Below are 17,788 nucleotides of genomic sequence, written 5' to 3'. Positions count from 1 at the left end.
CACTCCGCTCCCATCACTACTCCACTCCAATCTAGCCAACTCCACTCCACTTCAATCTACCCACCCCACTCCAATCTACCCCACTCTACCCATTCCAGTCTACTTCAATCTAACCCACTCCAATCTACCAGTATCTACCCCACTCCTCTACTGTACTCTCATCCACCCAGTGTACCCCACTCAACTTTACTCCAGTCTACCACACTCCACTCTACCCAAATCTACCCCACCCCAATCCACTCCAATCTACTCCACTACAATCTACCACACTTCATTCAAATCTACCCCACTTCACTCCAATCTACTCAACCCTAAACCAGTCCAATCAACCCTACTCCACTCTACCCACCCCAGTCTACCCCACTCCAATCTTCCCCACTCCATTCTACCCAGTCTACCCTATCCACTCAACCCCACTCTAATCTACCCCAATCTACCCATCTCACTCCAATCTTCCCCAGTTTACCCCACTCTATTCCAATCTACCCTACTCTAATCCACCCATTCTCCCCACTCCACTCCTATCCACCAACCCCAATCCAATCCACTCCACCCTAATCTAATTCTCTTTGCTTCACTCCAATCTATCCAACTTCAGTCCACTCAAATCTACCCACTCCACTCCAATCTACCCCACTCCATTGTGCCACAATGCACCCCACTCAAATCTGCCACAATCTACCTACTTCACTCCAGTCTACCCTACTCCACTCCTCTCCAATCTACTCCATTCCACTCTACCCCAATCTTCCACACTCCATTCTACCCCACTCCACTTCATTCCAGTCTACCACACTGCCTTCAAATCTCCCCTACTCAAGTCCCCTATATCCCACTCCACACCAAACCACCCAGTCCACCCACTCCAATCTACCCCATCCCACTTCAATGCATTCTACCCTACTCCAATCTACACCACTTCAATGTACCACACCCCAATCTACCCCACTCCAGTCTGCCTCAATCTACTGCACTCCAGTCTACCCCACTCCAATGTACCCCATCTTACCCCAGTCTTCCCCACTCTAACCTAATCTAAATGACTCCAGTCTACCCACAATATCCTAATGTACCCCCACAATGCTCTGCCCCACTACAGTCTACTCCACTCTAAGCCACTCCACTCTACAGCCATCTATACTCCAATCTATGCCACTTCAAAATACCCCACTCCAATCTATCCCACTCCAGTCTGCCCCACTGCACTTCAATCTACCACGCTTGACTCCAGTGATCCCCAATTCAATTCACTACAATCCATTCTACCCTAATCTACCCCACTCCACAACACTGCAACCCCAATCTACCCCACTCCAATCTACTCTGCCCCACTCCAATTCACTTCACTTCAATGTACCCCAATCTACCGCACTCCATGCCACTCTACCACAATCTACCACACTCCACTCTCCACTACTCCAATCTACCACACTCCACTCTTCCCCAATTCACTTCACTACGATCCATTCTACCCCAATCGACCTCACTACACAACACTGCAATCTACCCCAATCTACTCCACTCCAGTCTACTCCACTCCCCTGCAATCTACCCCACTCCACTGCACCCCAACCTAACACACTCTACTTCAATCTACTCCACTTCATACACCTCCAATCTACTTCACTCAGTCTAATACAATCAACGCCACCCCACATCAGTCCAGTCTATCTCATTCCACTCTACCCCAGTCTACTGCAATCCATTCAAATCTACCCCACTCCAATCTGTACTCCACTTCAATCTACCCCAATCTACCCCACTCCAAACTCCCTCATTCTACCTCACTCCAATCTTCCACTGTCTACTCCACTCCGCTCCCATCACCACTCCACTCCAATCTATACAACTCCACTCCATTTCAATCTACCCACCCCACTCCAATCTACCTCAGCCTAGCCCACTGCACTCCAATCTACCCTGTCCAAACTACCTCAATCCATTCTGCTCAGGTCTACCCCACTCTAACCTACTCCACCCAAGTCTACCCCACTACACTTTACCCCACTACACTCTAATCTACTAACTCCACTCCAGTCTACCTCACTCTACCCCAATCTAACCCTCTGCTTTCAAATCTACCAACTCCACTCCAATCTACCTCACTCTACCCCAATCTAACCCACTGCTTTCAAATCTACCCGACTCCAGTCTACCACAGTCCATTCAAATTTACCCCACTCCAATCGGTACTCCACTTCAATCTACCCCAATTTACCCCACTCCAAACTCCCTTATTCTACCTCACTCCAAGCTTCCACAATCTACTCCACTCCGCTCCCATCACTACTCCACTCCAATCTAGCCAACTCCACTCCACTTCAATCTACCCACCCCACTCCAATCTACCCCACTCTACCCATTCCAGTCTACTTCAATCTAACCCACTCCAATCTACCAGTATCTACCCCACTCCTCTACTGTACTCTCATCCACCCAGTGTACCCCACTCAACTTTACTCCAGTCTACCACACTCCACTCTACCCAAATCTACCCCACCCCAATCCACTCCAATCTACTCCACTACAATCTACCACACTTCATTCAAATCTACCCCACTTCACTCCAATCTACTCAACCCTAAACCAGTCCAATCAACCCTACTCCACTCTACCCACCCCAGTCTACCCCACTCCAATCTTCCCCACTCCATTCTACCCAGTCTACCCTATCCACTCAACCCCACTCTAATCTACCCCAATCTACCCATCACACTCCAATCTACCCCAGTTTACCCCACTCTATTCCAATCTACCCTACTCTAATCCACCCATTCTCCCCACTCCACTCCTATCCACCAACCCCAATCCAATCCACTCCACCCTAATCTAATTCTCTTTGCTTCACTCCAATCTATCCAACTTCAGTCCACTCAAATCTACCCACTCCACTCCAATCTACCCCACTCCATTGTGCCACAATGCACCCCACTCAAATCTGCCACAATCTACCTACTTCACTCCAGTCTACCCTACTCCACTCCTCTCCAATCTACTCCATTCCACTCTACCCCAATCTTCCACACTCCATTCTACCCCACTCCACTTCATTCCAGTCTACCACACTGCCTTCAAATCTCCCCTACTCAAGTCCCCTATATCCCACTCCACACCAAACCACCCAGTCCACCCACTCCAATCTACCCCATCCCACTTCAATGCATTCTACCCTACTCCAATCTACACCACTTCAATGTACCACACCCCAATCTACCCCACTCCAGTCTGCCTCAATCTACTGCACTCCAGTCTACCCCACTCCAATGTACCCCATCTTACCCCAGTCTTCCCCACTCTACCCTAATCTAAATGACTCCAGTCTACCCACAATATCCTAATGTACCCCCACAATGCTCTGCCCCACTACAGTCTACTCCACTCTAAGCCACTCCACTCTACAGCCATCTATACTCCAATCTATGCCACTTCAAAATACCCCACTCCAATCTATCCCACTCCAGTCTGCCCCACTGCACTTCAATCTACCACGCTCGACTCCAGTGATCCCCAATTCAATTCACTACAATCCATTCTACCCTAATCTACCCCACTCCACAACACTGCAACCCCAATCTACTCCACTCCAATCTACCCCACTCCATTCCAATCTACTCCACTCCACTTCATCCCAACCTAACCACACCACTTAAATCTACTCCGCTTCATACATCTCCAGTCTACTCCACTCAGTCTAATACAATCAGCCCCACCCCACATCACTCCAATCTACCATATTCCACTCTACCCCAATCTACCGCACTCCACTCAAATCTACCCCGCTCCGCTCCAATCTACCGCAATCTACCTCACTCCACTCCAATCTACCCCAGTCCAAGCTACCCCAATCCATTCCGCTCAAGTCTACCCCACTCCAACCTACTCCACCCCAGTCTACCCCACTCCACTCCAATCTACCAACTCCACTCCAGTCTACCTCACTCTACCCCAATCTGATCCAGTGCTCTTACATCTACCACACTCCATTCAAATTTACCCCCACTCCAATCTCTACTTCACTTCAATCTACTCAAAGTTACCCCACTCCAAACTCTCTCATTCTACCTCACTCCAGTCTACCACAATCTACTCCACTCCCATCTTCACTCTACTCCACTTCACTCTATCCAACTCCAGTCCACTTCAATCTACCCACCCCACTCCAATCTACCCCACTCTACCCACTCCAATCTATCCAACTCCACTCCACTTCAATCTACCTACCCAACTCCCATATACCCCACTGTACCCACTCCAATCTACCAATATCTACCCCACTCTACTCTACTTTACTCTAATCCACACAGTGTACCCCACTCAACTTCACTCCAGTCTACCACACCCCACTCCACTCCACCCCAATCCACTCCAATCTACCCCACTCCCATCCACCACACTTCATTCAAATCTACCCCACTTCATTCCAATCTACCCAACCCTAATCCAGTCCAATCTGCCCTACTGCACACTACCCACCCCAGTCGACCCCACTCCAATCTGCTCCACTCCATTCTGCCCAGTCTACCCTACCCACTCCACCCCAGTCTAATCTACCCCAATCTACCAATCTAACTCCAATCTGCCCAACTCCAACCTACCCCACTCCAGTCTACCCCAGTTTACCCCATTCTATTTCAATCTACCCTTTACTAAGCCATCTATTCTCCCCCTCCACTCCTATCTACCCTACCCCACTCCACCCTAATCTAATCTTCTTCACTTCACTCCAGACTATACCACTCCACTCCAATGAACACCACTCCACTCCAATCTAGCCAACTTCACTGCACTCAAATCTACCCCTCTTCACTCCAATCTACCCCACTCCATTGTGCCACAATGCACCCTACTCCAATCTGCCACAATCTACCCACTGCACTCCAGTCTACCTTACGCCACTCATCTCCATTTTCCTGCATTCCACTCTACCCCAATCTTCCACACTCCATTCTACCCCACTCCACTTCAATCCAGTCTACCACACTGCCTTCAAACTTTCCCTACTCAAATTCACTCTAACCCATTCCACACCAACCCACCCCAGTCCACCCACTCCAATCTACCCCATTTATCCAATCTACCCTACTCCAATCTACCCCACTTCAATGTACCACACCTGAATCTACCCCACTCCAGTCTACCCCAATCTACTGCGCTCCAGTCTACTCCACTCCAATGTACCCCATTCTACCCGTCTTCCCCACTCTACCTCAATCTACCCAACTTCACCCCTCTCCATTCTACCCACAATACCCCAATCTACCCCACAATGCTCTGAGCCACTCCAATCTACTCCACTCTACACTACTCCACTCTACAACCATCTATCCCAATCTATGCCACTCCAAAATATCACACTCCAATCTACCCCACTCCAGTCTACCCCACTCTACACCACTCCACTTCATTCGACCCCCCCTCCATTCCAATCTACCCCACTCAATTCCAATCTAGCCCATTCTAATCTACCCAATCTACCCCACTCCAAACTACCCTACTCCACTCCAGTAAACCCCATTCCACTCCTCCCTAATCAGCCTCACTCCACTCCAATCCACCCCAATCAACCCCACTCCACTCTTCCCCAGTCTACCGTACTTCACTCACTCTAATCTACCCCACCCCACTCCAGTTTGTCCCAGTCCACTCCAATATATACCAATCCACATCAGTCCACTCCAGTCTATCCTATTCCACCCCAGTCTACCCCAGTCAACCCCAATCTACCCTAATCCTAACTACAACATCAATCTACCCCTCTCCCACACTTCAATCTACCCCAATTCAATCTACACAAAGCTAATCTATCCCACTCCATTTTACCCCACTCCCCTCAAATCTACCCCACTCAAGTCAACTCTACCCCTCTCTAATCCACTCCAGTCTACCCACTCAATCTTCCTCATTCTACTCCACTACAGCCTACCCCAATCTACCCCCACTTCAGTCCACCTCACTCTACCCCAATGTACCGCACTACAATCTACCCCACTCCACTATACCCCAATCTACTTAATTCCAATCTATCCCATTCCACTCTACTCAAATCTACCCCACTCCAATATACTGCAATCTACTCCTCTCCAGTCTACCCCAATCAAATCCACCCCAACCCACCCCATACCACTAACTTGTAGCCATACTGAACAGCAGCCACATTGGTGTACAACATGACTAAAACACACTGTGAAAGCCAATGGCTCTCGCATGGGTGAGACCTATTAGGTTTGCCAATGCTTGTTTATTTTTGGCCTCAGCGCACAAAACAATATACTTATGATCTGAGGACTCACTGTGACATGGGATGTGACCCACAACTTAATTCATTAGCCTGGAAGGGCACACCATGTGCAACCCCCGATTTTACTGAGAGTGACTGCCATCACCTCACCGGTCAGAACAGACCTTTATATTTGCTTCATGGACATGGAGAACTGCTTACCAGCCTCAGCTATTACAATTGTCTGCCCATTCAACCATACCCTTCATTCCATCCACATTGGACATGTATGTGGTATAGTATGTGTTACCTCTAAATGTGTACTAGGATAAGAATGGAACATATGTTCTGTGCTTTACTGATGCAACTAAGGAATTCATTTTGGATCTCCTGTGAATGGTGCATTGTATGGTTGTTGGATGGAACATGCCAGATAGCAATGTCAATTGTAGGTCTCCTCCAAAGCATTCATGAGATCTTTTGAAATGGACGAGGAGTGGATGATAGGACACAGAGAGCCCTGTGGAACTGTAGAGACAACCTCTCCCTCTTTTATGCCTTCGTTTTGGGTTGCTTTCAGAGAGAGTATCCACCCCTGCTTCACCTTCTTGCTTCACTAAAGGATAAAGGCTCTGACTTTTTTAGTATGAGTGGAATATGCAAAAGTCAAAAAGGTACTGAAACTGCCCCCAGAGCCAGACTTTTTGAATACCATGCTGTCTGCATGATTGATGTAACAAAAGGATGGAAATTATGCCAGGATTTCTCACATACCAGGGCTACAAAATATAGTCAAAAGCCCTGTCTTGACTGGTGATCTGATGGTAGTCATGCGCAGTAAAACATGGGTGGGGGAGGGGGCAGGGGGCAGAAGATGTGTCTTACCAGACCAATGAATTAGGTCGTGGGTCCCATTCCAATTCCATGTCACAGTGGGCCCTCAGAGTAAGTATAAGTTTGTTTTGTGTGCTGAGGCCAAAAATAAAACATTACAGGAGACTTGCTAGATGGAGAACTCAACACAGGCATTCATACCCTATTTAACCATGCATGGGACCTTTTTCGACCCAGCAAACATAAAATGTGAACACATTGGCAAAGTTATGTTCACGGCAACAAAGAGCTACTTTGAACAACCTTTGTGGGAAGCAACCCACTGATTTGTGGTGAGGGGTGCTGGACGTATCTGTGTATGAATGAAAGGCTGCCTTGAAGAGGACCTATGCTGAAAAAACTGGATGTTTGCCAGCTGTAGCTCAGCACCACCAAGTGAGGCACTGTGACCCTGCTCCCTCTGCCACATGCATCAAAGATAGGTGATTCACTCTGCAAATCTGTGCTTGCATTTCCTCTGCCTAGTCCACTGGCATTTTGGAAGGAGACTGGAGACTGTGAATGTGTCTACAAATGACACAGCCAACTACAAATCATCTGTGACATCTTGGTGCTAAGGAAAATCACCACCACGTTATACAGGGGGCAGGGTTTTAGGTCTCAGGGTAGAGAGGGGGGCGCTGTTGTGCAGTAGTTGCACATGTGGTGAGGTAAGTGGTGCTTGAGCCAGGTTTAGGAGGGGGTTTTTAGTTGTGGGGTGGTTTTTGGGCTCAGGGCGGGAGGTTGGGTAAGTTTTTTTGATGGGGGGTCAGGCTGGGGCCGAGTTTGGGGGTGTACTTTTGAGGGTTGTGGCTGTTTAGGGCTCAGGACGGTGAAGATGGTATGATAGTTGTTGTGTTTTTTACAGAGGTAGGGTTTTAGGGCTCAGGGCAGAGAGGGGGGCACTGTTGTGCAGTAGTTGCAAGCGTGGTGAGGTATGTGGGGCTGTGGTCAGGTTTAGGGGGATCTTTTAGGGCTGGGGTGGTTTTAGGGCTCAGGGCGGGTGGGGGGTCAGAGTAGTTTTTATTTTTAAAGGGGGCAGGGATACAGGGCTCAGGGCGGGTGGTTGTATGACACAACCATGCATGTCTTTAACACACATTCTTTACCAAGCATACTTTTACAACAAAATTCGTTGTGAAGGCATGAGTGGTAAAGGCATGCATGGTAAAGACTCGGCCATAGTTCTGACTGCATTAACGCTTGCATGGTTCAGGCATGCGCAGTTGTGTCATACAAATCCCAGCACTGTTTGTTTCACCTCAATACCCTTTGTATAAATGTCTGGGAACAGCGTGGCCGGCTCCTACCACACAATGATTTCCTGTACATATGTGCACTATTTAGGGCTCTGTCTTTCCATGTTTAACATTTAGCTTTGCGCATTGATTAAAGTACTTTTTCTTTCCACATAAAAGCACTGACTGAACAGTGTTATGTCCTCCTTTACTGTGATCTGAGTCTCTACTCCACACTATCTCCCTGAGTAAGACTTGGACCTCTATTCGTAGCTACCCTGAGGGTCAAATGGGATGTCTCTTGTTTTCAGCTTTGGTTGTAATAGCTAAACAAACACCAGGACCACAGAGGTAAAAGTATCTTATTGTTATAATCTGAACCCAGTAACTCTTTGTGCACTTGGGCTTCTGAAAAAGTTCCCACGGTGCTTCTAGTGCAATCCGGCACCGTATTGCTTGTGGCACCTTGTGCGGCTGTTAAATATTATTTTAGGCCCTAGCTGTGATTCTGAATAGTGATGCAATTACCATGGTCGTGCTGTGCCCGAATGTTGTCTGTCTTGCCTCTTTATTTTGTCTGACTTTTTATTTCTTTCTGAACAGGCGTAGTGCGCGCTTCCAGCATATTTCCCATTCTCAGTGCCATGCTCCTTCTCTTGGGAGGACTGTGTGTCGCCGCCAGTCGTGTTTACAAATCCAAGAGGAATATTATCTTGGGAGCTGGAATTCTTTTTGTGGCTGCAGGTGAGTACTTTAAATTCCAGTTCGGGAACGCAACTCCTCAAAGCTGTTATCTTACTGAAAGCCATAAACGAATTGCCTATTGCTCACACGTCACCCTTCACGCTGCTCAGCGCCAAATAACACGATAAACACACTACAATGGCCCTCATGCCCGACATTGAAAACTCAGGGCCTGATTCACATAGATATTTACGACTCGTAAAGTTACAAGAGCTGAGTGAGTTCCTGCACTTGTGGTGGAATGTCCGCACTCGGGGGGAATCTCCGCACTGTAGTGCTCAGTGTGGAAATTGCACCCGAGTACGGAGATTCAGCACTCTGAACTTTATGAGGCGTAAGTCCCTTTGTGAATCGAAGTCACCCTTCTAGCAACGCACTCTGTACACCTTGAAGGATGCTGTCCTTTTAGGAAAGAGCTCTAGCACCCCACGTGAGAGTAGTAAGCACTATATAAATGATGCAATGCAATGCGACATATTTCTTCGTGCTGCCAGCTTTGTTTCAGGTGCTCCAGATTAAATTTCTCTGGCACTGAATTGAACTATCGTGCTGAACAACTTAATAAGGAGCTTTATCTGAGATTTTCCTCACAAAGGGTACTATTTACCAACAAGTTCATTGTTGTCAAATCAATTTCTCTCCTTCTTACGTAGACCCTTTTGTGTGTACTTATTTTGGTATTTATTTAGAATTGCAACAGTTTCTCCTCCCCTGCGCCTCAGATATTCTGATGCCTCTGAACATGCTCCAAGCTACCAGACCTGCCATCATCACGCCAAGTCAAAACCTCACTGCTTGTCGTAAACCTGGCCGTGTTTCATTACATTTATTTCAATATGTTGACATACATTTTCATGTTACCAGTCCACTTTCACATATAGCTTGAAATTCAATGTGTTGCACACCATTGTGGTGCTTCTCTTCAGACGTATGTACATGTGGGCAGCATTTGCTTATTTTCACGCAATTCTTAGCTGGGTAGCATATGATACGATTATATACAGATAGGTTTACCTTGTCTCCCATATATTTCTTGTCGCACCCAAGGACACAGCCACATGATTTCTTGGCTATAGGGTAAGATTACGTTCAGCAATGTATTTAGACGTCCTGTGCCTGGTGAACTCTCTCTCTCCTTCTCTCTCCCCCTCTCTCTCCATATATATATATATATATATGTATATATATATATATATATATATGTATATATATATATATATATATATGTATATATATATATATATATATATATATTTGGTGCATTGGTGCAAATATGGCTAGGGCAAGCTGACATTCTGATTCATAGGAGTTTTTTTCATTTTTTTCATTTCTCCCCTCCCTCTAAATATATAAAAATATGTGTTACTGTGAGGGAAAGATGGGTCAACTTTTCTCGCTCTCTGGTTCTCTTTTGCCTCTTCATGATCATGTAGTCTTTGATTTCTTCCCTGCTGACAAGTACCATAGTTGGGAAGGTTAATGATCATGATGGAGCTTATTAAAAACAACTTTACATAAAAGTTATCTAAAACTAGACTCTGATCTCAGCCTATATGCGCTTCTAGGGATGCCAAGGTAGGTCTTAAGCCCTTTTAAGGTAAGTTGGACGAAGTTGGTGGTAACATGGCTAGGGCAAGCTCACATTCTGATTCATAGGAGCTTTTTTCATTTCTTCCCCTCTCTCTCTTAATATAAGCATAGATGTTTATATTAACAGAGAGATTCATATAAGCTTTTTCATCCCCCCCTCTAAAGATATATATATAAATTCACTTAAAAAAAACAAAGGCTACAGGGACATTATAGCTAGGCACACATTTTAAATGTGCAAAACTATAGAAGTTCACCAGTTATAGTTAGCCTTATCTCAAGTAACTATAACTTGTGCCCTAAGTTAGCTATAACTCACGCCCCCGCCATGCACAGTTTTTTGTCAAAACTTTTACTACAACTATTACAGTGATATTATCAATGATGCTATCAAAGATGCCATCAGTGCCTTAATTTGTGGGGTAATTAGCAGTGCATGGTGAGGGTGCGAGCTAGAGTTACCTTACGGTACAAGATGGCTACCAACACTTCCTTGTTGAAGTGTTTACAACCAATCAGGTATCAGCATGGCAACAGTTGGATCTGCGGAGGGTCTGCGTACCTAGATATCTATATTTTTTGCCTTAAATGAGTCCAAAACTACTGAACGGATTTGCACCAAACCACAAAAAGTGTAATCTACAGAACAGAATCTAGCTTTGTGCCAAATTTGGTGTAATTCCATTCAAACGTTCGGGTTGTAGGCGTGTCTAAACATCCTATGGAAAAATGAATGGGGAAATGCGTTTTTGGATACCCCCTTTTTCTCGGCCCCCACTTGATGGATCTTGAAACTTTTCAAGACATAAACAGAACTGACCAAAGTATGTTTGGAATATTTTGTGAAGATTCATCAAGCAGCGCCAAAGTTATAGATGAAACAAAAAAACGCTCCATCCATGGAAACTAGGTACTAACTATAACTACCTATTGGCAACCCCCACTAGGTAATATATATATATATATATATATATATATATATATAGCTATATATATATTTATGAAAAATTATAATCCAAAAGAAGAAGTCATGCACTCTTAGTCTATCGAAATGTTTATTAAGGCTTGCAAAAAAGTCCAGCCCCGATAGACCTAGGGTGCGTGACTTCATCCTTTTGGATTATAATTTTTCATGTTTTATGCCAGGTGCCACTACGGGAAACACGCGCCACTCCATGGAAAAGAGACCGGGAGAAGCGGTTTGTTTTTGTAATGCAGTGCACATATATATATATACATATATATATATATATATATATATATATATATATATATATATATATATATATATATATGAAAAAGTTCCTATGAATCAGAATGTGAGCTTGCCCTAACCATGTTATCACCAACTTCTTTCACCTTAACTTTAAAAGGGCATAAGACCTACCTTGGCATCCCTAGAATAGAAGTGCCTGCTGGCTGATTTCAGTGCCTAGGGTTAGATATCTTTCATTTAAATGTGTTTTTAATAAACTGAAATGACCATCATTAACCTTCCCAACTAGGGTTCTTGTCTTCAGGAAAGAAACCAAAGACTACAGGATTATGATGAGGCAAATTATAACCAGAGAGCAAGAAAAATTAATCCATCCTTTTTCCCTCACAGTAACTCTTATTCACAGAAAAACTGGCAGCATTTCAGGAAGTAGCGCAGTACAAGATGGACGAGAAAGTACTTACATAAAGATTCTTGGTTGAATAAACTGGATGTGGCAAAGGTATATACATGTGGCAAATGTCGCTGTGAAGTTGTCAGGCAACCAGTAATTTATACTGATGAACAGTTCAGCGCAGTCAAGCTAGTTCTTTGAGTGAGGATTTCGAGCCCAGCAATGATAGACTGGGATGCGTCACCGTGTAATTACCAGCGGCTGAGATGAATTCAGACATTCCACCCATCACTTTTTGCATACTTCAAAAAAATCATCAACTGTAGTGCAGCAGCGAATACAATTAATGAACTAAATTGAAAGAATATCTTTTGTTAGGCAGTCCTCACTCTGACTATTATTAGATGTATCAATACTTCCTTTACCTCATAGGTGGTCACTCAAAAAGTAAAGCATAAAAAAACATTATAACCTCATTGTTAAAACTCTCCAGAGTAGAATACTCAGTGAACTTTAGACTGTCATAAATAACTCAGAATCTTGAAATTGTGGGTATTTCTTGGTGGGGCTTCCTGTAGAAGTAGGTGGAAAACTACAAACTTAGTTTTTTTCTCTGAGTGTCACAAGTAATTGATTTGGAAATGAGAGGAGGTGTTCAATGTTTAAAGGGAATGCAGAGTAATTCATTTCTCAGTTGAAACAAAGTATTTCTCCTTAGAGGAAAAAAGTTATATGCACTAATTCACATGTACACATCACTTACACAGTCAGCATTTTCTAATGAGTAAATTACTGATGGTTATGTTTTATGTATTGGATTTCTTTAAGAATCCTTCAACTGTCGCAGACTTTCTGCATTACTCCATTGACAGTTTGAGCATTCTTAGAAAACAGGAGCTCTATGCCAAGTTTAGGCCTAACCCTATAAGTGCAAATGTTCTCACTTATACACTGCATTTGTAAATCAGACACCTCCTGCTGCTGTGCATATGACCAACCATCTGCAGAACTGTACGCCAGTAGCCCTTACATAGTCCATAATCCCAGAGTTGCATGAAATGTTCTCTCTTGTCCTTTCGGTTATTTACTTAAACATATTTTGTACCGCTGTTGTAATCCTGAAATTCTCTAAGTAATGTTTATTTGTATTGAGGCTGAAAGTCTGGTATTGATTTATTTGTCTGTTGAGATGTAGGTTTTGAGGAGTTTCTGTACTCACAATAAGGTTAGATCGGTCCCTATTAGAAGTGGTAGAACTTTGTAGCCCCTTCTCAGTGGAATGTCAATTTCCCTCCATCATTGGTTACGTTTGGGAAAATTGCTGTTTAGCAGAGCTGCCAAATCAGAGTATTGTCAATAAGTAACACAGAATGGGCTTTGGGTCCACCATTTCCACCATAGACGTTTTAGGACCAGGTTCTTTCAGCCAATTGTTTAACAATCTATCAAACTGCAACCAGGAAGAGAGAAAGGGGAGTCTTATTTTAGGGTACTGCGCCTGCCTCTCAACTGTCACAACATAAAAGGATGCAGTATCCACTTAGTCGGGTACTTGAATCTTTCTCAAACGTCTCCAACTGATTTATATACTTGTCTGCTCAGATACCTCCAATTGCAGGCAATTCCAAGAATTGGATGAGGTGGGCTCACTCACATAATGTGACATGCTTCACCATTGCCCAAATAATTAACAATCTGTCGGTCATGTTTTCCTTCAGCCCAGTAGAGTACTTATCTCTAACCTAATATGACTAGTTGTTTAGGTGTTTCCTTTCACCACACTTGAGCGCTTGCATTAAACTGCAAGAGGTAGTACTTTACAACTATAGCTTTTTTCTATCTGCTCCTGCTTGCTCTTTCTCTTTCTCGTATATCTCACTCTAATAAGCTAACACAGCATGCTTTAGTACGTGAAACCCAGACCTATTGGCTTTGCTAATGTGTGCTGCCTTTGATGTGTTTAGTTGGCGTTTGAGCATATACTAGTAGATGTTTTTCTTCTTCTGCATTGGCTAGTTGATGAATGTGATTACTTTGAAATAGTTAGGCTTCTTCGTGGTAAGCTAGTGCTAATGATGACAGATGTTTTGGATCTTTGTCTTACCTGCCTTCCAAATACATCACCAAGCAAGTTTGCAGAAAAAACTCTGCAAAAAGAATTACCACTTGTTTGTTTCCAGCACAATATTTACTTAGTAGTAAAATGTGGACAGAAAATGATTAGAGGTTTGTCATTAGTAGTCCTACTTTTACCATGTTTACTGTAACTAAATGTCATTACTTTTTGATTAGCAAGCCCAAGTTTCCCTAAAAACTAAATACCTGGTTTAACTTTTAAAAATATTGGGTTTGATTATTACAGATTTTGAAAATAACATTTTTTACTTTTTAAAAACGTGTTTTTTGTACCCTTATTGAAAATAAAATGTTAGGATTTTGTAGGGGACAATCTTCTTAAGTTCATTTTTAGAGGACATTATGTAATACATTTAGTACTACATGAAAACAATGCCTGTGGCCTAAGGATTAAGGATGAAATATATTGAAAAATCTGTATCTTCAAATTGAGGAGTTTCTGATTACATAGAATTTCTTCTTGCAAAACATTTGTGTAGAGGTCCAGCCCTCACATAGCTTTATGTACTAATGAATGCTGTATTTATTCTGTTAGTCACCATAGTTATTCATCATTTTCATTCCTCCCCTCTACTGCAGGTTTGAGCAACATTATTGGAGTGATTGTTTACATATCTGCCAACAATACGAGCGAGCCAGCGGGCAAGTCTCACGACGAAAAGAAAAGCCATTATTCGTATGGTTGGTCTTTTTACTTTGGAGGGCTATCATTCATACTGGCAGAGATGATTGGGGTCTTGGCTGTCAACATCTACATTGAAAAAAACAGGGAAGCCCATTGCAAATCTCGCACGGAACTTATCAAAAACCCATCAGCCATCTTGCGACTGCCCAGCTACCGTTTCAGGTACCGCCGGCGCTCCCGGTCCAGCTCCAGGTCCACCGAGCCCTCCCAGTCCCGGGACACGTCACCAGTGGGAGTAAAAGGGGTCCCATCAACTGACATCTCCATGTACACCTTGTCCAGGGATCCCTCCAAGGCTAACGTCAGCAACCTGTACAACACAGAGCGGGCAGATCACAGCTTCCTGCAGCTCCACAACTGCTTCCCCAAGGAGTCTGGGGTCACCGTGACCGTCACTGGTCCAGCGTCCAACACGGGCACGCTGGGCAAAGATGGCTCCAACACCAACACGCTAAACAGGAAGACCACGCCTGTGTAGGGGAGTTGGCATGCCCATGGATGTGTTGGTGTGAGTGTATGGGAGTGTGTGTGTGTGTGTGTCTGAGCGAGTGTTGTGGGAGGAGCTATTAGCCATTATTGCCATGAAGCACCACGAGAAAGATTCCAGAAATGTTTTCCTTCACAAAAGATTAAAACTCACAGAGATATATCGGGGAACTAAATTGGGGGATGGAGGGAGGAAAGTGATGCAGTGATAGATTGCACATAGAGAAAAGAGCAGCGACAATTATGTATGCTGAAGAACACTGAAAGGAGGCAGTGTAAGAAAAGAAAAGTAAGACATGGTGGGAAAAAAGCATTGTAAGAAAAATATGAAAATGGAGACAGGAAGAAAAGAAAGCAATGAGTGTTCAAAGCAAATAAGGAAATAATGCAGAAAAATAAAGGAAAGAAAACAAGGAGGATGGGTGGAAACAAGGAAAGGAGGTGAATAGGGGGAAAGACATGAAGGAAGTAGGGAAAGGGATATTTTTAAAACGGTAAGTAAGAGGTAATCCCATCCTATTTTTGCTGGGTAGTTAGGTTGAAGTTGCTTGGTGTGTTGCTCTTTCTTCCCGGACTGTCGCAACCAATCCCTGAAACTCTACACTACAATGCTAAGTGAGGCTGGAACTTGTCCTGCAAGCCTGGTGACAACAAAGTGCAAGGTTGTTATGGGCTTGCGCTAAGCCAAGTCATTGACTGATGCCAAACAGCTATTGGTAGATGCTGCACTTCACTGGCTGGGTCAGGAAATCAGAGGTTTATGATGAGTTGATGCCAGTCATTTGGTGGCTTATGTAGACAGCCCGGACCTAATGTTGCCCGGTTACGGGATGATGCCTGACAGTTATGAAGTAATGTTGGACTGTTCTTGACTGTTGCTGGGCAGTCAGAGCTAATGTTGGGTAGTGATTGGCTGATTCTAAGCAGCTGTTTGGTGTGTGCTGGGCAGTCATGCACTGATATCTGGCAGTCATGGACATATGATGAACAAATACCAGGTAGACACCGACTTATGTAGGCAAGTCAGGGTCTGATGATGGGCTTTTAAGAACTGATGCCAATATTTATGGTCTAATACTGACACCAGTCATCCATGGGCCGATAGTGGGCAGTCTTAGGCTCATTCTGGGCATTCATTTGCTGATGTCAGGCAATCACACCTAATTTCAGATAATCATTGGCTAGTGTTGAGCTGTCATAGACTTATAATGATCGGTAATAGGATGATGCCCTGAAATCGCAAGCTGATCCTGAACAGTCAATGGTTAATCTCAGGCACTCACATTCTCATACCAGGCCGTCATTGGCAGAGGTAGGACATCCACAGCCTGATGGTGGGAAATCATTGCCTAATGTTAGCAGTCACATTCAGTGCCTGGACATCATTGATCGATGCCGGGCATCCACAGCCTGATAGCGAGCTGTCATTGGTTAATGTTAGGCAGTCATATGTTATTGCCTGGACATCATTGGTCGAGGCCGGGCATCCACAGCTTGAAGCGAGCAATCATTAGTTAATGTTAGGGAGTCACATCTTGGTGCCTGGGCATCTTTGGTTAAGGCATCCACAGCCTGGTGGTGAGCAATCATTGCTTATTGTTAGCAGTCACTTCGGCGCATCAGTGTCAAAGCCAATTAGTGAGCTTGTCAGTTTGAGAAGGAGAATTATAAACGGCATAAATGTAGGAAATTTAAAAAGCACACGTAGGCCAATAACCTATGGGATCTACTCCAGAACTTGCTCACCTCATAAAAGCTTTGCATATAATTTGTTTGTGTGACATAGACTGGTGTGAGTGAGGCAGCAGTGCCTAATTTGTGCCAGTGGTTACGGGTGGTGGGCAGCACAGATTTTTAAAGACTGATGCTTATTTTTCACCTTCAGTCTTTGACCCGGTAAGAAATATAAAATAGGGAGAAAGGATGAGAAAGAGAGTGATAAGAAAACAATGAAATACAGGAATGTGAAAGAACCTGCACGAGGGAGATAATGGGACAGGAAATATAGGGTGAGGGAACAATAGAGACATGAGACGGAATCGAGAGTGGGCAGCCTTTTCAGTCCATAGCCCCGGATTTTGGCAGCGTCAGCGGCGGGCTCCTAAGGCAACATTTGGGACCCCTCGCTTATTTATGTATTTATTTATGTATTTGTTTTTACAAATTAAGCAGTGCGGGGCAGGAACGGGGGAACTGAAGGGCATTCATG

At 44.3% G+C, this 17,788-nt stretch overlaps 1 protein-coding gene across 1 annotated transcript in view; it reads left to right on the top strand.

Moving 5' to 3' along the window:
- Window positions 1-17,519, top strand: part of CACNG8 (calcium voltage-gated channel auxiliary subunit gamma 8) — a 298,182-nt gene extending 280,663 nt beyond the window's left edge. The window contains exons 4-5 of the mRNA XM_069200664.1: window positions 8,932-9,072; window positions 14,988-17,519. Coding sequence (XP_069056765.1) covers window positions 8,932-9,072; window positions 14,988-15,571 — 725 coding nt within the window. The 3' untranslated portion in view covers window positions 15,572-17,519. The remainder of the gene's footprint in view (window positions 1-8,931; window positions 9,073-14,987) is intronic.
- Window positions 17,520-17,788: the final 269 nt, after the last annotated feature.

This window comes from Pleurodeles waltl, chromosome 7 (genome assembly GCF_031143425.1).
Source record: "Pleurodeles waltl isolate 20211129_DDA chromosome 7, aPleWal1.hap1.20221129, whole genome shotgun sequence".
In the NCBI taxonomy this organism is placed as follows: Eukaryota; Metazoa; Chordata; class Amphibia; order Caudata; family Salamandridae; genus Pleurodeles; species Pleurodeles waltl.
Note: the sequence above shows the minus strand (reverse complement) of the source record. Positions and strands in the feature narration are given on the sequence as shown.